The sequence below is a fragment of the Oncorhynchus kisutch genome, linkage group LG26, assembly GCF_002021735.2.
Source record: "Oncorhynchus kisutch isolate 150728-3 linkage group LG26, Okis_V2, whole genome shotgun sequence".
In the NCBI taxonomy this organism is placed as follows: Eukaryota; Metazoa; Chordata; class Actinopteri; order Salmoniformes; family Salmonidae; genus Oncorhynchus; species Oncorhynchus kisutch.
In genome coordinates, this window is record NC_034199.2 from 37,330,172 (window position 1) to 37,355,429 (window position 25,258).

Below are 25,258 nucleotides of genomic sequence, written 5' to 3' on the forward strand. Positions count from 1 at the left end.
GTACAGACTCAGCTAATGTGTGTCCTTGTATAGACTCAGCTGTTTGTCCTTGTACAGACTCAGCTAATGTTTGTGCTTGTACAGACTCAGCTAATGTTTGTCTTTGTACAGACTCAGCAAATGTTTGTCCTCGAACAGACTCAACTAATGTTTGTCCTTGTACAGACTCAGCTAATGTTTGTCCTTGTACAGACTCAGCTAATGTTTGTCCTTGTACAGACTCAGCTAATGTTTGTCTTTGTACAGACTCAGCTAATGTTTGTCCATGTACAGACTCAGCTAATGTTTGTCATTGTACAGACTCAGTTAATGTTTGTCCTTGTACAGACTCAGCTAATGTTTGTCTTTGTACAGACTCAGCTAATGTTTGTCCTTGTACAGACTCAGCTAATGTTTGTCCTTGTACAGACTCAGCAAATGTTTGTCCTTGTACAGACTCAGGGAACATTCAACTCCTACGCAGAGTTAAAACTAGCCTGCTTGAAGAATAATCCAACTTTCAAGAATCCTTTGGACATGTCATCCTAGCCTAAAAAAAGAGCCAAACAAACTCACTGCTTTCATTAATTTTACTGCAAGAGTTCTTTATCTCTGTGGGTGAATTTGTGTCACCACTGTGCAGACATAAAAACACAAATCAAACATAAACAAGGACATGTACAGGTAGAAAAGGTGTAATTCATGAGAGCATGATGATCAATGATTCATCTGTACATTGTAACAATTGCCACTGATTTCCAGGGAATCCTGCCATATTAGTCAGTATTGCTAAACCATTTGCAATAGGAGAGTAGATGGTAATCTTTAACAAAGGAAATATCAAAACTGGAAAAGGAAAAAACAGGGAAAAAAGGTGACTTGTCAGTAAATAGCAAAGCCAAGCACTTCAGTGCAGAACAACAGTTTATTTCCAAATGGCACCCTATTTCCTATATAGTGCACTATTTTTGACCAGGGTCCTGGATAAAAGTAGTGCACTATAGGGAATAGGGTGCCATTTGGTAACGCAGCCTGTGTGAGGAGGAGCGGGAACAGGGAACGACAAAACAGATCAGTCCACTGGAAGTGAAGCAGAAAGAAGAGTTTATTGTACCCAGTACAGATCATTATAAACTTTGCAGTGTAAAGGTACACATTGTGAAGAGGGAGAGAAGGTGAAGCCTATACAAGTTCAGACAACCCTTGGTCAGGTCAGGGTAGAGACTAGAGGTGGATACTTACATCTCTTAACTGTCTGAATTGGCACCCTATTCATTATATATAGTGCACTACTTTTGACCAGGGCCCATAGGGCTCTTTTCAAAAGGTAGTTCACTATATAGGAAATAGGGTGCCATTTGGGATCCCCCCCCCCTTAAATATAACTAGGCAAGTCAGTGAAGAACAAATTCTTATTTACAATGACGGCCTACCCCGGCCAATTGTGCGCCGCCCTATGAGACGGCCAGATGTGATACTACCTGGATTCAAACCAGGGACTGTAGTGACACTCCTTGCACTGAGATGCAGTGCCTTAGATCACTGCAACACACTGAATGGAACCCAAGTCACACTACTTCTTTATAACTAATACCATTTTCTCGCTCTTCATCCTACCATTTCACTCACCAATAACGGCCTATAAAAAGAAAACGATCTGCAGTAATAATCACGTCACAGGGATACATGAGTTATAGGCACAACTATACAGGCTTATACAATAAAATCAGAGGCAGCCTTAGCAAAAATAGATATTTATATAATTTTGTCTTTTTCCCCCCCATTTAAGAAACAAACAAAATGCAGAGAACTTTCACAATTTGTCTTCTTTGTCCAGAGTAAAGCCATGTGTTAGTGGACAGTTTGTTTGAATACACTGTCATGCAAAGAGAAGCAGAGGTCTCTTGTTGACAACCTGCAATTGGTAGAAAGAGGACTCCAGGGAAAGGTGTATAATTCTACACCTTCGCATGCAATGTCCCGAAAGATGCCATCCTGGTGCATTTAAGAATCTAGTACACTCACTGCCGCAGAAACATCAAGCACCCAATAAAATGAAAAAAAAAAAAAAAAAAAGTTATAACCTTATGTTTTTTAAAATTCGAAATCTCTGGGAAAAATAGACAGTTGTCCCTTTTTGGAAAATGAAAGATTCCTGCAGGTGATTTATTGTTTGAGGTGGAACGCTGATTAGTTACAACCTTTAGGAAATAAGTAGTTTATGAAGAAAAAAAAAAAATCTGTTCTGGAGTGTCAGTAGAAATGAGAATGGACAACAAGACAGAGTCTGCAGCCTAAATGGTACCCTATTCAGTGCATTACTTTTGACCAGAGCCACATGGGTTTTGTAAAGGAGTGCATAGGGTCATTCCAGACGCAGCGACAGTACTCCGAGCGACAGTACTCCGAGCTACTCAGCCCAGCACAAATATTCATTACACTGGATAAATACACAGCTGGGGCAGCATTAAAAACAAAAACGTAGGTCACTGGTCTGAGGAAACCATCCATGGAAACCATAGAATATCCTATTGGGCTGGAGTACTACAGATCTAAATCCTTAACCAATCGTAGACTAGACAGCATTCTTTTCTATACCAAGTCTACAGAAACCAACAGGTATGTAGGTTTCTTTATAAACATTCAAATATTACTATTTATTTTTGCAAATCAAAGCCCTTGCTTACACAGATCTTATTGTTACTATGTGGCAGAAAAATATATATTTATTGGGGACCAAAAAGGCAACTACAGAATAGTGCTTTATTTATAGATACTTTTGTCAGAATTAACTTTTAATATAATTATTTTAGAAAAAGCAGATTGTCCAAAATCAGAACTGTTACAATTCTTGCAGTCTACACAGAGATCTATCGGTCTGTCCTCCGGCATGCTGCCATAATAACACAGCCCCTGGTCCATTACTTCCTCTTCGTCTCCATAGCAATGACACCAGTTCACCTTGAGTTGAGAGTTGGCGGAGCCTCTGAAGTCCATAACACCCTTACTTCCACAGTCCCCTCTCTCTTGGTACTATAGATGATGCCAAGGAACGTGGTTGGTGCAGGTTTCTCCTCAGTCGTTTTAGGGGGAGGGTTATGTTAATCCGTAAGTGGGCAGGATTGGAGGAGTAACTTAGCGGAGAAAGGGAGGTTTCGGGCTCAGGTTTGATCCAGTTTCTTGCTCAGCCTCAGCAGTCGGAGCTTGATCTCTGGGTTGGGTTTAGGAGCAGTGGGGGGGCAGTCAGTACCCATAGGGTAGAACTACACACTGCTCCCCAGAGTCCACCAAGTAAGGGGTGTTCTTGTAGTGGGTGAGGGGCAGGGTGTCATCATCCACCCCAACGCAGGGCAGGCTGTCTGGGTCGGCCTTCAGGTTGGGCCTCTGGTTGTCAGGGAAGGCCATGGAGAACAGGGCCTCAGGGTCGCACACAAACTTGTACACGTACCTCTCGCCAGCAACCTGGAAAGGACCAATCGGAGAAGAGCAAGTTAGTTAGATCCACAGAATCAAATAGAACACAATAGTTCTAAAATGATATAATATGGATCTCTATGGCTGCATCACCCTCCAAGGTTGCATTCAAATAAGCCAAGGAAGCATCAGGCTGTTGCTGAGGAGAAATGGGGAAGGATAGAAAGGGTGAACCTGCCTTTACCTTCTGCATGATGCCCTTCTCGTAGTAGTAGCGCAGAGAACGACTCAGCTTGTCATAGTTCATGGCTGGCCTGTTCTTCTGGATGCCCCAGCGGCGAGCCACCTGAAGAGACAAGACAGAAAACACTAAATCAGTCACAATGCCTGATTGAACATCCTTTTTTATTTCAATAAAAAAGGAGGGATTGAATGAGTACAGACTTTTAATGGCCTGAACTACTACTAGGACCAGGGCAAGGAACTGACCGCTAAAAAGTCATTTGTAAGAGAATCTGTCAAGTTCATCAAAAAAAAATGAATTTAAACATTTCCAACTGACCTCTTCTGGCTCAATGAGTTTGAACTCCATGCCCCGGCCTGTCCAGGCAATGAAGTGACCGTTGGCCGGGTCATCCAATAGGGTGACCAGAAACTGCCAGAGCTGCAGAGAGCCACGCCGCTGGTAGGGCGGGCCATCACGGTACACTGAGGGCTCCTGCTTGACCTTCCCTGTGGTTGGGGGGGGGGGGGGGGGAGAATACAGAGTTGGGAATTTTTACAGAGACCTCAATTACCACAATACTTAGGTGCCGATACAATATGTATTACGATTCAATAATGTGACTTTATTGCCATTCCATGGTCAGAAGATATTCCACACCATATGTCTGCTGCAGATGGACAAGAGAGCCATGAGAAAATATTTTGACCAGTCATGGAAATAAAAGTATATGTGAAAAAAAAAAAGTGTATTTTAAAAGGAGAACAAGCTATGAAGGAAAAATACTGGAGTTTTGGTGCAGGTACAGCCAACTAGCATAAAAAGGATATTAAGATCGACATTGATAGTCAAAACTAACTTTGGCATTAGTGCAAAATGTTAATTATCTGGCTAATCATGGGGGCCTCAAGGGGAGAAATGGGCCGTGTGGGGGTCTCAATTATAATGAACTAGCGAGTTAAAATTGCTAGTCCACCAGACAAGTATGGTACAGTGTGGTGAGACATTCCTATGAGCTGTGGACTGTGAAGGGGAGCAGGCTACTCATTTTGCACCCGCCTGCCATCTCTGCTGCTCAAAGGAGACTTTCTACAGTTCTCCTCTCTAGTCAGTGATGCAACAGGCATAGTAATAATCCTGTCCTTTCAAATGCTGCCAGCAGCTGAGTAGAGACGGAGTCCCCTGTGATGCTGGTAAAGCCCCCTAACCCCCCCAAGGACAGGATGAACCCCATGCTGCTCAAATACCTCTCGCCCGGCCCATGTTAAGTCATGTATTTTCTTACCTTCAAGTCTGTCAGGAACCACGCAGGTATCATCATAGTACAGCTGAGGCTCTCTGTCAAAGGAGAAACCTGTGATTGGAAGAGAGAGATTAGCTAGCCAGGGGAGGGCATGGGAACACAGCCTACATTTAGCTGTGGAAGCCAGCTACTATATCCAGGGAGACTAAACTGCTCACAAAGCAATATAGCCAGGTAGCTTCACAAGAGTGGAAAATGATGTTGAGCATGAGGACAGCAGTGCTGCGGAGCGCTGTTGAAACAGTGAAAACAAGCCTCATTGATAGATCTCAAGAGACGTCATTCTAATGTTGACTTGTACCTTGCGGCATGTCCTATTCCCCAACCACGCAGCACTTTATAACCTCTCAATAAGGTCACAACTAGAGAGGCAACAGCTACCAGTAAGCCCTCGTAACATTTTTATTGCGAGGGCTTTGAGTAGGATTTCCTATGTATTTATTACAGAGGAATTAAAACATGCCACTGCTAAGATGGAAATGGATACTTACTTTCATGGTTGTTTTGGTAGAAGGTCCCGGCTCTTCCAAATGTAGACTGACAGACAGGCACTTCTAACAGAGGGAGGACGAGACAACACAACATCCACCTCTAACATGAGCATATTTAGAACACTGCTCTGCTTGCACGCTAGTAAAAGGAGATTGTACATATAAGCAGTATCCATTTACGGATACGTTCCGTCTCTGTCTATATACCCATTCCCATGGTTGTTGACATGAGGATGAACATGATACATTCTTCACCTCTTATCAACCTGCTGCTGTAGCACTTCCTCTATTATACAACTGACTTCGACCTAGCAACCAATCAGCTGGGCTGTAGATGTCCACTAGCCATCCCACATCAAATCATGACAAATCACGTTATGCCTGGCTGGTCCCCATGGGGTCAAGCCCCACCCCCCCGATCTGCTGAGTTGGAAAAGCCCCCACGGTCCCACTCCACCCCTCGGTTTCCTGTCCTCTCCTAAGGATCAGATCTTTATCACACTTTAGGGCCATATCTACAAAGCATTTACACTAGTATTCTCAAGTTTGGGCTAGTTAAAGCATCATGGATCCTCTATCCAATTGCATTAGATGGCACCCTATTCAGTATATAGTGCACACAGTCTGCCCAGAAACCAAAAGTAGTACACTGTATTGGGAACAGGGTGCCATTTCAGACACATCCGTTGTGGTGAGCAGTCCCAACCAGGAGAGACAAAAGTGTGATGTGACTATGGTGGCTACACGCTATACTCTTATCCATCCATCCAGAGAGACAGAGGCCGGGCCAGTGGACCTTTATGCTGACGTATGTATTTATAGGTTGTAAGAAGCTAAGAGGATTTGGCATTACATCACTGGCCCCCCAATCATAAAGCTGAGAGGGAGAATGAAAGAGGGACAGTGCAAAGCTGGCCTGGGCAGAGGACGGAAGGAAAGGTGGGTGTTGGTGGCAAAATAGGGACAACAGCTGGGGTGCGTGGACATCGAGATGAAAAGTAAAACAGAATTCTACTTCTCGTGGGCTAACTTATTAGGTACACAGCGTTGCTATTGGGACAAGGACATGCGGCATAAGGCCATTGCATACATTTCAATGTAAACCTGAAATGAGCATCCATGTAGTGTTCATACTTGCATTCTAGCGCCCTCTGTAAACACAGCGCAGTGGCCCAAATCTATTTTAGGTAGCCCTATACTTGTGAAGTAGGTTTCCCTGGGCCTGGGGATGACTGACCCATTTGCTTATCCCCTCTGTCCTGCCGAGGCTCAAGTCAGGCTAAGAGACCCATTTTTACTGGCCTGACTGTCAGAGCAGAGTGGTTGACGTATTTGGAAGTGACACGGTGATGTCTGTATGTGCGTTACGACTGCTGACACAGGGCGGTGTGAGGCGAGGGTCTACACGGTTGTGTTTGTTAATGGTTTCTGGGATTTGCTGTGCTAAAACTAACAACCGCGTGCCAGCGAGCAAAAACAGGGACAGACACTCTTCACCATATAACCAGTCTGCTCCTATGCAGCCTGTCTGGAAGGGACTAACTCTCCTAGGACAGCAACCTGCATCAGAGAGCCCCAAGGTTGTTTCCTGTTTCCCTTTCCTTTTGTCCTAAGGGTGCACTTGTTCACTCCACTTTATGGAAAGAAAGGAACGGTGGAAGAAACATGGTGGAAATTCATGTGTTTACACCAATCCAATGCATTAAGGTGTCAAAACTCACACCCCTCAAACCCTATGAGAACCCTGTGGGTCAGCTGTAATGCTGTAGTCTGTGTAGTGTAGGCGACCGATCCAGAGGAGCCTGAAGGTAGCCAGCCACTCACCAGAGTCGAAGCAGAAGTCCTGGGGCTCCTGTTTGATGGCCATGGGGTGGAAGGCAGCCTGAGGGGGACCCATGGAGGGGACACCCTGCTCTGTGTAGCGAGGGTCCAGCAGCTCCTGCTTGAAGCAGTGTTGAGGCACAGGACCAGGGACCAGGGGCTCAGACATCTGGCGGTGGTAGGGGGGCCTCCCGGCCCTGGGTAGGGCACTGTGGCTGGGGGCCTGCGGTTGGGCTAGGAACTGAGGGTGAGTCCGGCTCTCAGAGGGAGGGAAGGGTAGACATGGCTCCGACATTTGCCTCTGGAACCTGGGGTGGAGGAAGACATGGGAGAGGGTGGGTGGAAGGTTATTATTAATGAAAACTGTGGCTATAAACAAATGTTTGAACAGAGAGATGAATTTAAAGTTCATTACACTCTTATACTACTGATGGTTATGAAAACTGTAGCTTAAAAACATTTCAGATTTAAAGAGAATGGAATCTTGATGAAAACTGTTTAAATATATAAGGCATTCATTTACAGTAAAATGTGAGTTAGTCTTTCGACCATTGAGGAACTACTGAGCGTCCAGCTTAAGACCAAAACGCAACGCACACGCCACTCAGGAACCAAATGTACTCAGTGCAACCAAGCCTGCGAATACAAGCTGGAAATGAGATGGGGGCAGGTGTCAATAGCTAGCAGGTATAAAAGATCCTCCGGTGACCGTAAGATAGAGACAAGGCCAACGGCTTCTGGCTACACAAAGATTGCATATTACTGGCTGGTGATGACATGCCCTGCGTTCCAACACATTCTACCAGAATTCCTGTCACAGGTGGGGGCGACGAAGCGGTGGGTTTCTCCCACGGGGGTTCCCACACTGCCAGCACATTTCACTCCTCAATATAGGGGACCTTCCACACCCCTCCTAAAGGCAGCATTAGTCACAAAGCCTGATCCTCTCCACTGGTCTTCATGTGTTAAATTGCACGGTGTCTCTCAGAATGCAATGGAAACACGAACGCCTGTCTTATTGAGATGGATGTTTACATTTAGAGAGGTCAGGAGTTTTCTATACAGACAGGCTCATTAGTTAGGATGTTAGTAAACACTGGGATGGAGTCATTCACCTGTTCAGCAATGTTGGATGTTAAACTCCCTATTTGCATAAACTCCTATACCAGTAAGCCTCAGGCTCGCTCATGATGAACTCCTATTTTTATTTTATTTTACCTTTATTTAACCAGGTAGGCTAGTTGAGAACAAGTTCTCATTTGCAACTGCGACCTGGCCAAGATAAAGCATAGCAGTGTGAGCATACAACAAAGAGTTACACATGGAGTAAACAATTAACAAGTCAATAACACAGTAGAAAACAAAGGGGGGGTCTATATACAATGTGTGCAAAAGGCATGAGGAGGTAGGCAAATAATTACAATTTTGCAGATTAACACTGGAGTGATAAATGATCAGATGGTCATGTACAGGTAGAGATATTGGTGTGCAGAAGAGCAGTAAGCCTCAGGCTCGCTCATGATTAACTCTTATACCAGTAAGCCTCAGGCTCGCTCATGATGAACTCCTATACCAGTAAGCCTCAGGCTCGCTCATGATGAAGTCCTATACCAGTAAGCCTCAGGCTCGCTCATGATTAACTCCTATACCAGTAAGCCTCAGGCTCGCTCATGATTAACTCCTATACCAGTAAGCCTCAGGCTCGCTCATGATTAACTCCTATACCAGTAAGCCTCAGGCTCTCTCATGATTAACTCCTATACCAGTAAGCCTCAGGCTCTCTCATGATTAACTCCTATACCAGTAAGCCTCAGGCTCTCTCATGATTAACTCCTATACCAGTAAGCATGGCAGGATAGGACCAATCACCTGTGCTCAGGGCTGTAGTTACCATCCTGACCGAGGAGTGAGGGGGGGCAGGGCACTGCATAGGGTGGGCTCTGGAGGGGGAGTGGCCTTTGCTGGTTGTGGGCTGGGCCAACTGCTTGGTTGTCAGGCTGCAGGGGGTGTGGCCCTTGCGCTTGGTTCCGATAGGGTATTTGATGAGGGGAAGGAGTCTGCTGGCTGACTGGGTGTGTCCTTGGGGTGTTGGTAGAGCTGCATGGTGACATGGGTGTAGAGGGAGGGGTCAATGGCTTATAGGCCCCACTGGGTCTCCTTTCATAGGCACTGTGGAGGGAGACAGAGGCTGGTCAGACTGAAGGCTTGTGTCAGCATGGTCAGAATACTTGTCTCTTGTTGGTGTGGTGAAAGGTAACATAAAGTGTGTGTGTGTGCGTGTATATAACGGTCCATACCTGTCACTGTAAAGGCACTTCTCTCCATACGGCATGGGACTCCTTTCCTGGTTACAAGGACAAATCTCTTTGGAAGGACTCAGTTCCCGTTTAATCTTGGATGGTGGGGGGCCATGAAACATTACTGAGAAGAGAGAGGGGCAACACATTAAACACTTTTAGCACTACTTAAATCAACCTAGATTTCCATCCACCCATCAGTATCATACTATCATCACCGTCAGATGTCCATTACGGACACCGGTTCTCTCCCAAATGGCACCCATAGGGCTCTGGCCAAAAGGTTAGCACTATATGGAATAGGGGGAGCCCTGGCCATTACCCATGAATCAGTGTGGCCGTAATTCAATCAATCTCCAGTCGGCTCCCATTTCCTGCACCACATAATGGGCCAGTGAAACCGGATGCGCAGGCGAGAGGCGTAACAGGAGCTGGATACGTCACCCTAACTGATGGACCAGGGAAGGGAGGGGTGACAGGGAACCAATAGGCATGTGAGCAGAGCTCCCTGCTCATGCATACTATAAAAGCTCAGAGCAGGACCACATGCAGTACTGCCTCAGATGGAACACATGAAAGCGAGAGAAAATGGATGAAGAATGGGAAATGAAGGCACAGCTAATAAGCAGTCTTTCCTCCCCACTCTCCTAGACAGGGGTCGCGATGATTGGAGGGCAAGGTTCAGTACAGGAGTGTGTGTGGAGGACATTGGCTTCCATGCAGGGCTGGTGAATAGAGAGCCTGGCCCGTTTGGCGGGGGGGGGGGGGGGGGTCGCTGCTACACTATCCTGCACTTACACATGCACCCAAATGGCTAGGTCAAGAACTATACTGCACAGAGACCTCACAAGCCCTACTACACACCCCAGCATGGGCCCCACTGTCTAAACACGCATGACAGCAGCAACCTTAATAATATATTGCAGCACCTCAGCAGTCATTTACAGTATGCTAGGCTACCATGCAGATCGGGGTCCAAAACAGCAACAAAGACAGATGCCAGCAACCACACCCTGTCTCTGATGCCACATCAGACAAAAACAAACTGTAAAAGGGGAGAGGGGGGGAAAATCATAAAACGCTCCACTGAACATAACTCAAATATTTCCCTTGGATGCCATATAAAAGGCTCTGTGCACTGCTGACAAATGGGGGAGGTGAAGCTGTACAGTCAGAGAGGGGGAGGGAGAAGGGCTGTGTGGACTGGGACTCTATTGGATACTCCCACCCGCAGGAATCCATCCCACTCTAGAGGCTGGATTTGAGTGCATGAAAGTGTGAAATCAGATTATGAGCTTGGCTCATGTGATGCCCCACGCCAATCGCCTGATTAAACCCAAAATGGGAGGAGGGGAAAGTCTCTCCAGAGTAAAGAAGGATGTTTTAGGGTAAGAAGAATGGCATCAAGCCCTGCCAGGATGAAAGCCCTCTAAGGATGGTGTGTGAGTGTGAGTGAGCGAGCCCAGGAGAATGAGAGAGAGACCAGGAGAATGAGAGAGAGTGATCATCAGGGTTTGTTATCTTAAACATTCTGAACCCAGTCAATGGAGCAGAGTAAAGACACAGAATGAACTAAGTTGCCATTTGCCCATAGAAATGTTTCCTTCAGTGAAGCTCGGTTTAATCCTGAAGGCCTAGGTCTTTCAGACAAGCACAGCAGCAGTCCCAAGATCAGATCTTGCTACATTGTGTGCGTCGGGGAACTTGACACCTCTACATTCCAGCCTGGTATAAATAATACATCTCAGGTACTCACAGCTATCCGACTGAAAATCCGGGACAAACTGTTCATCATCAGGCACCTGGGCTGTGGAGGGAGAAAAGAGAGAGTGTTAAACAAGTGTATACTAATTGGGTTTCCACTGGGTGAACAAACTGTAAATCTCATCTTGATGTCTTTATTCAAAAGGAACCAAAGCTATTTTGTTCAATCCACAGAAAAAAACAACATTGGGAAATACTTAGGAACTTTGTTAAAATCCCAAGACAATGGAAGAGTAATACCACTCGTGCAGTGGTTCAAGGGTAGAAAATGCCTGTTAAGATTTGCCAGTTAATTTAGAGTGGGACCTTTTTTTTTAAAAAGTGAACATTGAAAGAAATGTTGTAGTTAAATTCAAGGACTCTTAGGTGAGCATAGCTGCTTATTTATGGGACTTCGCTGTAGTTTAATGCACAGGGAAAAAAAGTGATGAATATTTCAAATTCTCATTTTAGGTTAATCTGCCCACTTGCTCAATGCATCTCAAAAACCACCTGGGAACACAATTCAATCACCCAAAACATTTTTCTCCATTTGGTCACCCTCTTTCCAAAGAAAATACTTATTTTTCTGCACGTATTGAGGACAGCTACTTCAAGGGGAATTGTATTACTTTTCCAAAGTCGTCACATATGGATGAGATTGAATTAACATAACCAATGTCTACCAGAGGGCAAGCACTGCCGGGTTGTGCTGAGAGCAACAGAATACATAGAAAGAAATTCAGCAGAAAAGGGGAAGCATTCAGTATCAACTCTGTGGTTCACTTAAACAATAAGGCCCAAGGGGGGTGTGTTATATGGCCAATATGCCGGTGTCTTATTGCCATTATAAACTGGTTACCAATTACAGCAGTAAAAATAAATGTTGTCTCATACCCGTGGTATATGGTCTGATGTACCACGGCTGTCAGCCAATCAGCATTCAGGGCTTGAACCACCCATTTTATGATTACTAGATAACTCACCTTCTGCAATCCAGATCTCCTGCAACTGACTGAGGTCTTGGAAGAGGTCTGAAACAGAATTGTTTTTATTTTTTAAAACTGAGCCTACAGACCTCTGTTCAAATGTCAGATTGGTAAGTAGAGAGCACTTTAACAATCCACATTACATATGATAGGAATAAAAAGTATGGTTGTCGGGTGGCTCATGCTGATGTCAAAGGGTAACGAAGAATTAGTTGTCCAATTACCTTCCGTGTCCTGGGCGAGTACTGTGTCTACGAACTTCCTTTTCCTGCTGTCTATGATTGGTCTGCTGTATGGTTCCTCCACATGAGATTTTTGCTGAAATGATGAAAACATAACCAACTTATTAGTTAGAGCTGTTTAGTGTGACTCAGCTGTGTATACATGTAAATATGCCTCTGGTGTGACTCAATTGTCTTGAATGTTACATCACCTCCACTTCTAGTTGGAATGTTGACAAACCTCAATCTATTGCTCTGTTTGAATAGCCACACTAGCAAACCATTTTAGAATACATGGCCAATACATTCTGACTCTGTATTGCAAGCAGTATGGAAGTTTGGATATTGGAACAGAGCCAATGATGACAACCATGCTCCTGATTGATAAAGGGAAAGGGGGTATCTAGTCAGTGGTCCAACAAAGTATTCAACTGAAATGTCTTCCGGCATTTAACCCAACCCCTCTGAATCAGAGAGGTGGTTGGGGGGGGGGGGGGGGGGGGGCTGCCTGCCTGCAAGCGACATCCAAGAGAACCATACAAATCGAATAATTAGAATGGGCATTCCCATTGAACGTTGTAGTAATTATATTTCTATGAAGATATGAGGGGCATGCTTACATTGGGTAGGACCAGAAATGGGACTTGCTGGTCGTAGAATCCGTCCATGTTATCCAGGTCTTCAAAGGTTCCCAGAAGAGGGTCTTCGCTTTAAAGCGATATCGCAAAAGTCACTTTATGTACTAACTGTTCAACTGTGGACAAAAACAAAATAGAAAACATATGTTAGTAGTTCAACTCTGCTAGAGTACTCGATCATCCAGTTTCTTTCACAAAAATAGACACTTCACTAGGGTCCTATCAGAACCCATATAACCCACACCGCCACTTGCTCTTGTTGCCCGACACCGTTTCCTATTGCAACAACAGCTCTTCTAACTGAACATGCTGGTTTAGAGCATGTCCTGCATGCACAACTTAAATACACGCTGTAGTTGTGTGACGTATGTAACTCTTACATAAAGCAAAGCCAGCCATCTGTTCAGGCGATTAGGAGACCGCATTCATAATCAGCTATGACTGAGCAGGGGAAACCTTCAAGGATGGGTCTTCAACCCTACACACTGAGGCATATGACGGCACCGTATTGTATAGAGCACGAGTGTTATTTAATTTTGTTTACTCATTAACAAATTACTGAAGAATAGACAACAGAAAATCCTGTCTATAAATAAATCCCAATAGAAACATCTTGTTACAATATACCTCTCCATACTGAGGCAAACTACCGGTTTCATAGTGACATTTAAATATAAAATCCTAGCACAGCTTCCATATCCCCTGGGAATAGGGAAGTTACACGCACTTGCACATAAAACCCGACAGAAAAAGTGGCAGAGAATGGGCTGGGAATAAAACAAATCGTAAATTCATAACCTTCCATTCCACGTGGATAGCCCTCCCACTCCATACCTCCTTGAGCTTGACACGAGTCACTATACTTCACCCGTTTATTATATTAAATGGATGACTAATAAAGCGATAACCGGCCATTACAGCGACACAGTAGATACACAGACAACTTTAATGATGCATAAAATGGTAGTACAACAGTGGACAAATCATAGTGTACAACATTACGCATATTTTAAAACCAAGTTTTGAAAACAGTGGCGTTGTCAATGGCCATAAATCCAAAGTGGAAGGTGATCCGTTTTATTCCCCCCCTCCCAAATATAATTCAAGTTCCCACATTTGATCATGTAACTTGGTGTAGCCTAAACGTAACCACAGATTTTTACTCCAGATAATGAGATCTAACCAAAGAATGTTGGTATCCAATTACTGGGAGTTACAGGATAGGTACTGTTTGGTGAAACAGAATTTGACCAACCTTAACTTTGCCATACAGGCTTCGTTATGGATTCGGTCAAATATGTATATTCTAAAAATGTCCGTGTCTAGTTGCATGGTGCTTTAGAATTGTTATACATTCTCAGTAATGGATACCAACAATATTTTGTTAAATCATATCTGGAGTAAAAATCGGTAGTTGCCCTATAGTGGAAAGTTGTAGGCAAACAAAAAAAGACAATAGCCTATATTGCAGACTGCTGATGAAAAGCAAGGCTCCTATTGAGAAAACTGATTATGTATTTGAAAACGCTAAAGTAATTTATTTCCCCAACAGTGAATGCAAAAAATTACCCACTAAATATTAGCTCGTTCAAAGCAATTGAAGGGGTTGATGAATAACATCCGAACGACCGACAGACAGACCGACCGACCCCCCCCTTCACGGACCCTTAAATTTTTGTATTTTTTTTAATGAAGTGAAACTCGATCCGTGTGAAACACTGCGAAGAAAATAACCTGACCTCTCCATTCATAAAACAGTCTTCCGACTCGGAGATAATATAAATATGTAGACTCAGTTAAAGAACGAGGAATACTACACAGCAATTAGTACAAAGCGAGAGAAAATGGTTGCCAAAGTAAATGTTTTCTTGGAGAAAGATGGCGATCCGTTTTCGCCCATGGCAGAGATCTAAATTTGCTGTTGCAGGCGATCGTAAACTTATTGATATTCCATCGCCACAGATGGATATCCAGGCAAAATGACAATTCAGATTTCAGACTACTCACCCTGTGCGCGTTTCAATTCAGTTACAGTATGACAAGAACGAAATAGAAAAATCCATACAAAAAAAAAAGACAGAAACGTCTCTGTTCAATGATCAATTGACGCGTTCCATCCGACTCACACAACTGACTGAGCTTTTAGATAACGATGGCTTGGTTTTCCCTGGGGCTCGAGTGGTACACAGAGCCACACTCTCATTGGCTCGTCGGCATTGTCATTCTTGCGAGTAACCAATGGGCATTCGAAATTAATTAATTATATTTCAAGTGCTCGAGGACCAATGGAAACGTGGATGGCAAAAGGTGGATCGGTCCTATTATTTGTTTTTAATGAATGGCTGTGTTTCATTCACTTTCATTCACGTTTCGTCACCGCTGTGAGATGTTTAAAGGGCCAGCGGTGTAATAACCTGGTAGGCTAATAACAGACAGTGGAAATCTACAAACCTATGATTACAGTCTCACTTCAACAAAGTGTTTGTATGTTTTTATCAAAGACAGATAGGCTAGTCATTTTGAAACAGGATCCCCACAAATGGATAGTTTAATCCTGGGAATATTCAATTTACCCGGATGGTGAACGTGGCACAGTTTGTGCACAGCTGCTTTCCTGCTCTAACTGTTCATAAGACAAATATAAATTCTAGACAGATCATACCCATACTATCAACATAAAAAATGTGTTAACTGACTATAAGTAAATTTGTTTAAATTATATGATTCAATGCCAAGTGTTATATTTGATTATTGGCAAACCTATATTTCAAGTTGCAACCTATTTCTTTCAACACTCAACTTACTTCCCCCCTTTTGTTTAACCCAATAAATAAAATAAAGGCAAACTAATATCTATGCAACCCATTTTTAATTTTGTACCAAATTGACTTTGCACGTTGGAATTACCTATTCATAATTCTTCAATTGGGTTACAGCAATTCAGTTAATTTCCTGTTAATCAAGAACTGAGTCTGTAATACCAACATGTTTCAAGCAGATCACCATAGACCCTGTGCCCAAGAACACTAAGGTAACCTGCCTAAATGACTACCGACCCGTAGCAATCACGTCTGTAGCCATTAAGTGCTTTGAAAGGCTGGCTCACATCAACACCATTATCCCAGAAACTCTTGACCAACTCCAAATTGCATTCCACCCCAACAGATCCAAAGATGATGCGATCTCTATTGCACTCCACACTGCCCTTTCACACCTGGACAAAAGGAACAACTACAGTTGAAGTCAGGAAATGTACATACACTTAGGTTGGAGTCATTTTAAAACTCATTTTTCAACCACTCCACAAATTTCTTGTTAACAAACTATAGTTTTGGCAAGTCGGTTAGGACATCTGCTTTGTGCATGAAACAAGTAATTTTTCCAACAATTGTTTACAGACAGATTATTTCACTTATAATTCACTGTTTCACATTTCCAGTGGGTCATAAGTTTACAAGTTTACATACATTAAGTTGTCTGTGGCGTTAAACAGCTTGGAAAACTCCAGAAAATGATTTCATGGTTTTAGAAGCTTCTGATAGGCATATTGACATAATTTGAGTCATTTGGAGGTGTACCTGCCTCAGCTTGATATCATGGGAAAATCAAAAGAAATCAGCGAAGACCTCAGAAAAAGAATTGTAGACCTTCACAATTCTGGTTCATCCTTGGTAGCAATTTCCAAACACCTGAAGGTACCACGTTCATCTGTACCAGCAATAGTACGCAAGTATAAAGACAATGGGACCACGCAACTGTCATACCGCTCAGGAAGGAGACGTGTTCTGTCTCCTAGAGATTAACATACTTTGGTGCAAAAAGTGCAAATCAATCCCAGAACAACAGCAAAGGACCATGTGAAGATGCTGGAGGAAACAGGTACAAAAGTATCTATATCCACAGTAAAACTAGTCCTATATCGACATAACCTGAAAGGCCGCTTAGCAAGGAAGAAGCCACTGCTCACAAACCGTCATAAAATAGCCAGACTACGGTTTCGAAGTGCACATGGGGACATAACCATTGTTATGTTTGGAGGGAAAGGGGGATGCTTGCAAGCCGAAGAACACCATCCTAACCGTGAAGCACGGGGGTGGCAGCATCATGTTGTGGGGGTGCTTTGCTGCAGGAGGGACTGGTGCACTTCACAAAATACATGGCACCATGAGGGAGGAAAATTGTGTGGATATATTGAAGCAACATCTCAAGACATCAGTCGGGAACTTAAAGCTTGGTCTCAAATAGGTCTTCCAAATGGACAATGACCCCCATACTTCCAAAGTTGGCTTAAGGGCAACAAAGTCAAGGTATTGGAGTGGCCATCACCAAGCCCTGACCTCAATCCTATAGAACATTTGTGGGCAGAACTGAAAAAGCATGTGTGAGCAAGGAGGCCTACAAACCTGACTCTGTTACACCTGCTCTGTCAGGAGGAATGGGCCAAAATTCACCCAACTTATTGTGGAAAGCTTGAGGAAGGCTATCCGAAACGTTTGACCCAAGTTAAGCAATTTAAAGGCAATGCTACCAAATACGAATTGAGTTTATGTAAACTTCTGACCCACTGGGAATGTGATGAAAGAAATAAAAGCTGAAATAAATCCTCCTCTCTACTATTATTCTGACATTTCACATTCTTAAAATAAAGTGGTGATCCTAACTTACCTAAGACAGGGAATTTTTACTTGGATTAAATGTCAGGAATTGTGGAAAAACTGAGTTTAAATGTATTTGGCTAAGGTGTATGTAATCTTCCGACTTCAACTGTATGTGAGAATGCTATTCATTGACTACAGCTCAGCGTTTAACGCCATAGTGCCCTCAAAGCTCATCACTAAGCTAAGGACCCTGGGACTAAACACCTCCCTCTGCAACTGATTCCTGGACTTCCTGACAGGCCGCCCCCAGGTGGTAAGGGTAGGTAACAACACATCTGCCATGCTGATCCTCAACACGGGTGCCACTCAGGGGTGCGTGCTCAGTCCGCCCCTGTACTCCCTGTTGACTCATGACTGCACGGCCAGGCACGACTCCAACACCATCATGAAGTTTGCCGATGACACAACAGTGGTAGGCCTGATCACCGACAACAACGAGACAGCCTATAGAGAGGAGATCAGAGACCTGACCGTGTGGTGCCAGGACACCACCCTCTCCCTCAACGTCATCAAGACAAAGGAGATGATTGTGGACTTCAGGAAAAGGATGACTGAGCACGCGCCCATTCTCATCAACGGGGCTGCAGTGGAGCAGGTTGAGAGCTTCAAGTTCCTTGGTGTCCACATCACCAACAAAATAACATGGTTAAAAACGTCACAATGAGAAATATCCAGGGAAATGTGAATAGTAGGAATAGATAAATACATGGATAGTGGATTCTTTGTTGCCTGGCCCCTAAGGTCTCAGGAGGAGAGGTCAATTTACAGTAGAGGGCCTTTTTATTATTGGCCTGCTATGGTGAAACCCCTTCTGAAGAAAAGTAATCTGGATTCTTCAGCTCTTAACAATTTTTGGCCAATCTCCAACCTTCCATTCTTAAGCAAAATTCTGGAGAAATTCCAATCTGGTTTTCGTGCCCACCACAGCACAGAGACAGCCTTAGTTAAAAGGTAGATGATCTTAAAGCAAACACAGGTGGCAAACAGCTCTCTGTCCTTGTACTCTTAGATTTAAGTGCTATGTTCGACACTGTTGACCATGATGGTTGGTTTTCCAAGATGGCGTAGCAGTCGGACATGTGTTTGTCTTTGTCTTATCCCGTGTCTTATTCTGTGTAAATAGCCATTTTTTTTGTATATATTTTAATCTCACTTTCTATCTACGAACTAAATATGCTTTCTTGCAACCCGCCTCACCCAATGTGGTACAGATCTGCTATTTTTATTCATTATAACCTCCATAAAGAGCTAGCCAGCTAACTAGATTCTAGCTTTTAGTCTTTGTTAGCCATGGCTAGCGGTCTTCACCTTTAGCTCGGACACCAGCCAGCTTTAGCTTGGACAATACCTGCCAGTCTGCACAGCGAGATATCAACCCAGAGCATATCGGACTGCTTCTCTCTACCACATCACCGGATTCCTGCCACTCTGGATCATTACACTGGATCATCGTAGCTAGCTAGCTGGCACGCAGTGGCTACTGTTAGCTAATGCCTCTGTCCCGAAGCAAGCACCAGTTAGCCTTGAGCTAGCCTCGAGCTAGGCCCAAATACCAGCGAATTCTTGGGCTACAATACCTCTTTTGCTAATTGGCCTGGACCCTTTATTGTTGACACGGAGCCACGCCGATCCATCTCCACTGGTCTGCCGACGTAATTGTCCGATGTGGTTTCAACAGGACTTTCCTTTGCGATGTAGCCGAAGACCCATCTGCTAGCCTCGGCCCGCTAGCTTTCTGAATGCTGTGTCTCCCACTCACCTAGCGTAGTAGTGACGAAACCTCTCTCATAGTCACTCAACGCCTAGGTTTACCTCCACTGTACTCACATCCTACCATACCCTTGTCTGTACATTATGCCCTGAATCTATCTAAACCCAGAAATGTGCTCCTTTTATTCTCTGTTCCCAACGCACTAGACGACCAGGTTCACCCAGGCCCTGTAGCCCCCAGTACCACACTTATTCCCCAGGTGCTCTCATTTGTTGACTTCTGTAACCGTAAAAGCCTTGGTGTCATGCATGTTAACATCAGAAGCTTCCTCCCTAAGTTTGTTTTATTCACTGCTTTAGCACACTCCGCCAATCCTGATGTCCTAGTTGTGTCTGAATCCTGGCTTAGGAAGGCCACCAAAAATTCTGAAATTTCCATCCACAACTACAACATTTTCCATCAAGATAGAACTGCCAAGAGGGGCAGAGTTGCAATCTACTGCAGAGATAGTCTGCAGAGTTCTGTCATGCTATCCAGGTCTGTGCCCAAACAATTTGAGCTTCTACTTTTAAAAATCCACCTTTCCAGAAATAAGTCTCTCACTGTTGCTGCTTGTTATAGACCCCACTCAGCCCCCAGCTGTGCCCTGGACACCATATGTGAATTGATTGCCCCCCATTTATCTTCAGAGTTCGTACTGTTAGGTGACCTAAAATGGGATATGATTAACACCCTCATAGATATCATCCTGACCAACTTGCCCTCTAAATACATCTCTGCTGTCTTCAACCAGGATCTCAGCGATCACTGACTAATTGCCTGCATCTGTAATGGGGCCGCGGTCAAACGACCACCCCTCATCACTGTCAAATGCTCCCGAAAACACTTTAGCGAGCAGGCCTTTCTAATTGACCTGGCCTGGGTATCCTGGAAGGATATTGACCTCATCCCGTCAGTAGAAGATGCCTGGTTGTTCTTTAAAAGTGCTTTCCTCACCATCTTAAATAAGCATGCCCCATTTAAAAAATGTAGAACTAAGAACAGATGTAGCGCTTGGTTCACTCCAGACTTGGTTCACTCCAGACAAAAATCACTGCCCTTGACCAGCACAAAAACATCCTATGGCGTACTGCATTAGCATCGAATAGCCCCCGCGATATGCAACTTTTCAGGGAAGTTAGGAACCAATATACACAGTCAGTGAGGAAAGCAAAGGCTAGCTTTTTCAAACAGAAATTTGCATCATGTGGTACAAATTACAAAATGTTTTATGGACACTGTAAAGTCCATGGAGAATAAGAGCATCTCCTCCCAGCTTCCCACTGAAATGAGGCTAGGAAACACTGTCACCACCGATAAATCTACGATAATCGAGAATTTCAATAATCATTTTTCTACGGCTGGCCATGCTTTCCACCTGGCTTCCGGGACCCTGGCAAAACAGCTCTGCACCCCCCGCAGCAACATTCCAAAGTCCCCCCTCCCGCTTCTCCTTCACCCAAATCCAGATAGTTGATGTTCTGAGGGGGAGACACTCTAGACACAAACTGTTACAGACCTATAGCTATCCTGCCCTGCCTTTCTCAAGTCTTCGAAAGACAAGTTAACAAACAGACCACTGACCATTTTGAATCCCACCGTATCTTCTCCGCTATGCAACCTGGTTTCCGAGGTTGTCATGGGTGCACCTCAGCCATGCTCAAGGTCCTAAAGGATATCATAACCGCCATTGATAAAAGACAGTACTGTCAAATCAAATCAAATCAAATCAAACAGGGAAGACTACTGTGCAAATGTATTCATCGACCTGGCCAAGGCTTTTGACTCTGTCAATCACCGTATTCTTAACGGCAGACTCAAAAGCCTTAGTTTCTCAAATGACTGCCTCGCCTGGTTCACCAACTACTTCTCAGATAGAGATCAGTGTGTCAAAATGGAGGGCCTGTTGTCCGGACCTCTGTCAGAGTCTATTTTCTCTGTATATATCAGCTCTTGCTGCTGTTGATTCTCTGATCCACCTCTACGCAGACGACATCATTCTGTAAACTTCTGGCCATTCTTTGGATACTGTGTTAAAGGGATCTGATCCCGTTACCGGGATCAAGATCGACAACATCCGGTGAAGTTGGAGCGCGTCAAATTCAAATGACAAAATAGTAATATTAAACATTCATGGACATGCAAGTGTCCTACATCATTTAAAAGCTTAACTTCTTGTTAATCCAACCACATTGTCAGGTTTCAAAAAGGCTTTACGGCGAAAGCATACCATACGATTGATTATCTGAGGACAGTGCCCAATATCAAAATAGTTTTTCAAACTAGCCCAGGCGTCACAAAAATCACAAATAGTGATTAAATAAATCACTTACCTTTGAAGGTCTTCCTCTGTTTGCAAACTGAAGGGTCCCAGCTACACAATGAGTGCTCGTTTTGTTTGATAAAGTCCTTCTTTATATCCAAAAAAGTCTGTTTATGTGGCGCCATTGATTTCAGTAATCCACTTGTTCAACATGCATACAAAAAAATCCAAAAAGTTACTGGTAAAGTTTGTCCAAACAAGTCAAACGATGTTTCTAATTAATCCTCAGGTACTCTAATATCTAATAAATGATCAAATTTAAGACGGAGAATAGTATGTTCAATAGGGAAGATAAATCATGAAGAGCGTGCACCTCATTCACGTGCGCAACAAGACTACTAGTTGTAGTTTTTCCAAGGGACACCTTGGAAAAACTACAACTACTTGTTAATCTTTCAAGAAACAAGCCTGAAACCCTTTCTAAAGACTGTTGACATCTAGTGGATGTCACACCCTGACCATAGTTTGCTTTGTATGTTTCTATGTTTTGGTTGGTCAGGGTGTGAGCTGAGTGGGCATTCTATGTTACAAGTCTAGTTTGTCTAGTTCTATGTTTGGGCTGATATGGTTCTCAATCAGAGGCAGGTGTTAGTCATTGTTTCTGATTGGGAACCATATTTAGGTAGCCTGGGTTTCACTGTGTGTTTGTGGGTGATTGTTCCTGTCTCTGTGTTTGCACCAGATAGGGCTGTTTTAAGTTGTCACATTTCATTGTTTTGTAGTTTATTCATGTATAGTTTTCCTTTATTAAACAAACATGAATCATCACCACGCCACATTTTGGTCCGCCTCTCCTTCAACTAAAGAGAACCGTTACAGCCATAGGAACTGCAATCTGGGTCCTTTTTATTTGTATATCCCATAGGCTAGAATTGAAATGGCCTGTGACCTCAAGAAAAAATATTCAGGATGGATTTTCCTCCGGTTTCCGCCTGCCATATCAGTTTTGTTATACTCACAGACATGATTTTAACCGTTTTAGAAACTTCCGAGTGTTTTATATCCAATGCTACCAACTATATGCGTATCCTAGCTTCTGGGCCTGACGTCAGTCATCCAAACTTCCCAAACACTGCCCCCTAGCCCTAAGAAACCTCCAGACGAGCTTCAACGCCTTACAACACTCCCTCCGTGGCCTCCAAATGCTCTTAAATGCTAGTAAAACTAGATGCATGCTCTTCAACCGATCGCTGCCCACACTGTCCACACGACAAGCATCACTACTCTGGACGGTTCTGACTTAGAATATGTGGAATGCTATAAATACCTAGGTGTCTGGATAGACTGTAAACTCTCCTTCCAGACTCACATTAAGCATCTCCAATCCAAAATTAAATCTAGAATCGGCTTCCTATTTCGCAACAAAGCCTCCTTCACTCATGCTGCCAAACATACCCTCGTAAAACTGACTATCCTACCGATCCTTGACTTCGGCGATGTCATTTACAAAATAGCCTCCAACACTCTACTCAGCAAATTGGATGTAGTCTATCACAGTGCCATCTGTTTTGTCACCATAGCCCCATATACTTCCCACCACTGTGACCTGTACGCTCTCGTTGGCTGGCCCTTGCTTTATATTCTTCGCCAGACCCACTGGCTCCAGGTCATCTATAAGTCTTTACTAGGTAAAGCTCCGCCTTATCTCAGCTCACTGGTCACCACAGCAACACCCACCCGTAGCACGCACTCCAGCAGGTATATTTCTCTGGTCACCCCCAAAGCCAACTCCTACTTTGGCCACCTTTCCTTCCAGTTCTCTGCTGCCAATGACTGGAACAAATTGCAAAAATCTCCCTTACTAACTTTAAGCATCAGCTGTCAGAGCAGCTTACCGATCACTGCACCTGTACACAGCCCACCTGTAAATAGCCCACCCAACTACCTCATCCCCATATTGTTATATATTTTTGCTCTTTTGCTCCCCAGTATATCTACTTGCACATCATCATCTGCACATCTATCACTCCAGGGTTAATGCTAAATTGTAATTATTTCCCCACTATGGCCTTTTTATTGCCTTACTTCCCTAATCTTACTACATTTGCACACAATGTATATACATTTTTCTATTGTGTTATTGACTGTACGTTTGTTTATCCCATGTGTAACTCTGTGTTGTTTTTGTCGCATTGCTTTGCTTTATCTTGGACAGGTCACAGTTGTAAATGAGAACTTGTTTTCAACTGGCCTACCTGGTTAAATACAGGTTTTTAAAACCTCCTTCTGGATAGACTGGAGAGGTGGGTTGGCCTCTCCGGTCCAGTTCTAAATGGGTTTAGGACCTATTTAACAGGTCAATAATTATTTTGTCACCCTTGGTGAACATAATTCAGAGAAAATACACATTACATGTGGCGTTCCACAAGGTTAGATTTTGAGTCCGGTACTGTTCAGTTTATATAAACTCAGCAAAAAAAAGAAACGTCCTCTCACTGTCAACTGCGTTTATTTTCAGCAAACTTAACATGTGGAAATATTTGTATGAACATAACAAGATTCAACAACGGAGACATAAACTGAACAAGTTCCACATGTGACTCACAGAAATGGAACAATGTGTCCCTGAATAAAGGGGGGAGGAGTCAAGTAACAGTCAGTATCTGGTGTGGCTACCAGCTGCATTAAGTACTGCAGTGCATCTCCTCCTCATGGACTGCACCAGATTTACCAGTTCCACCAAGGCACCTGCAAGTTCCTGGACATTTCTGGGGGAATGGCCCAAGCCCTCACCCTGACGTGCTCAATGGGATTGAGATCCGGGCTCTTCGCTGGCCATGGCAGAACACTGACATTCCTGTCTTGTAGGAAATCACGCACAGAACGAGCAGTATGGCTGTTGGCATTGTCAGGCTGGAGGGTCATGTCAAGATAAGCCTGCAGGAAGGCTACCACATGAGGGAGGAGGATGCCTTCCCTGTAACGCACAGCGTTGAGATTGCATGCAATGACAACAAGCTTTGTCCGATGATGCTGTGACACACTGCCCAAGACCATGACAGACCTTCCGCCTCCAAATCGAGAGTACAGGCCTTGGTGTAACGCTCATTCCTTCAACGATAAACGCGAATCCGCTCATCACCTCTGGTGAGACAAAACCGCAACTCGTCAGTGAAGACCACTTTTTGCCAGTCCGGTCTGGTCCAGCCATGGTGGGTTTGTGCCCATAGGCGACGTTGTTGCCGGTGATGTCTGGTGAGGACCTGCCTGCCTACAAGCCCTCAGTTCAGCCTCTCTCAGCCTATTGCGGACAGTCTGAGCACTGATGGAGGGATTGTGTGTTCCTGGTGTAACTCAGGCAGTTGTTGTTGTCATCCTGTACCTGTCCCGCAGGTGTGATGATCAGATGTACCAATCTTGTGCAGGTGTTGTGACATGTGGTCTGCCACTGCGAGGACGATCAGCTGT

At 44.1% G+C, this 25,258-nt stretch overlaps 1 protein-coding gene across 3 annotated transcripts; it reads right to left on the reverse strand.

Moving 5' to 3' along the window:
- Positions 1–554: 554 nt before the first annotated feature.
- Positions 555–15,265, reverse strand: LOC109871002 (ETS translocation variant 5-like). Of its 3 annotated transcripts, XR_004205655.1 has the most exons (14): positions 15,127–15,265; positions 13,102–13,235; positions 12,485–12,578; positions 12,258–12,305; positions 11,285–11,335; positions 9,529–9,652; positions 9,101–9,400; positions 7,235–7,539; positions 5,411–5,473; positions 4,902–4,970; positions 3,956–4,125; positions 3,632–3,739; positions 1,007–3,441; positions 555–922 (listed from the first exon to the last, which is right to left on the reverse strand). XR_004205655.1 is itself a non-coding variant. In XM_031805942.1 (13 exons), the coding sequence occupies exons 2-13, from the start codon at positions 13,147–13,149 to the stop codon at positions 3,223–3,225; spliced, it is 1,599 nt and encodes a 532-aa protein (XP_031661802.1). In that variant the 5' UTR covers positions 13,150–13,235; positions 15,127–15,265; the 3' UTR covers positions 555–3,222. The 3 variants fall into 3 exon arrangements, 2 of the variants coding, with proteins under 2 accessions (XP_031661802.1, XP_031661803.1); XM_031805942.1 differs by having other exon boundaries at positions 555–3,441; XM_031805943.1 differs by having other exon boundaries at positions 555–3,441; positions 3,638–3,739; positions 15,127–15,262.
- Positions 15,266–25,258: the final 9,993 nt, after the last annotated feature.

Coding starts and splice junctions, on each gene's coding strand:
- LOC109871002 (XM_031805942.1), bottom strand. CDS start 13,149: ATGGACGGATTCTACGACCAGCAAGTCCCATTTCTGGTCCTACCCAAT. Junction 4,126..4,901: donor GGTTCCTGACAGACTTGAAG/GTAAGAAAATAC, acceptor CCCCAACCACAG/GGAAGGTCAAGCAGGAGCCC. Junction 3,442..3,631: donor GCATCATGCAGAAGGTAAAG/GCAGGTTCACCC, acceptor GGTCCTTTCCAG/GTTGCTGGCGAGAGGTACGT.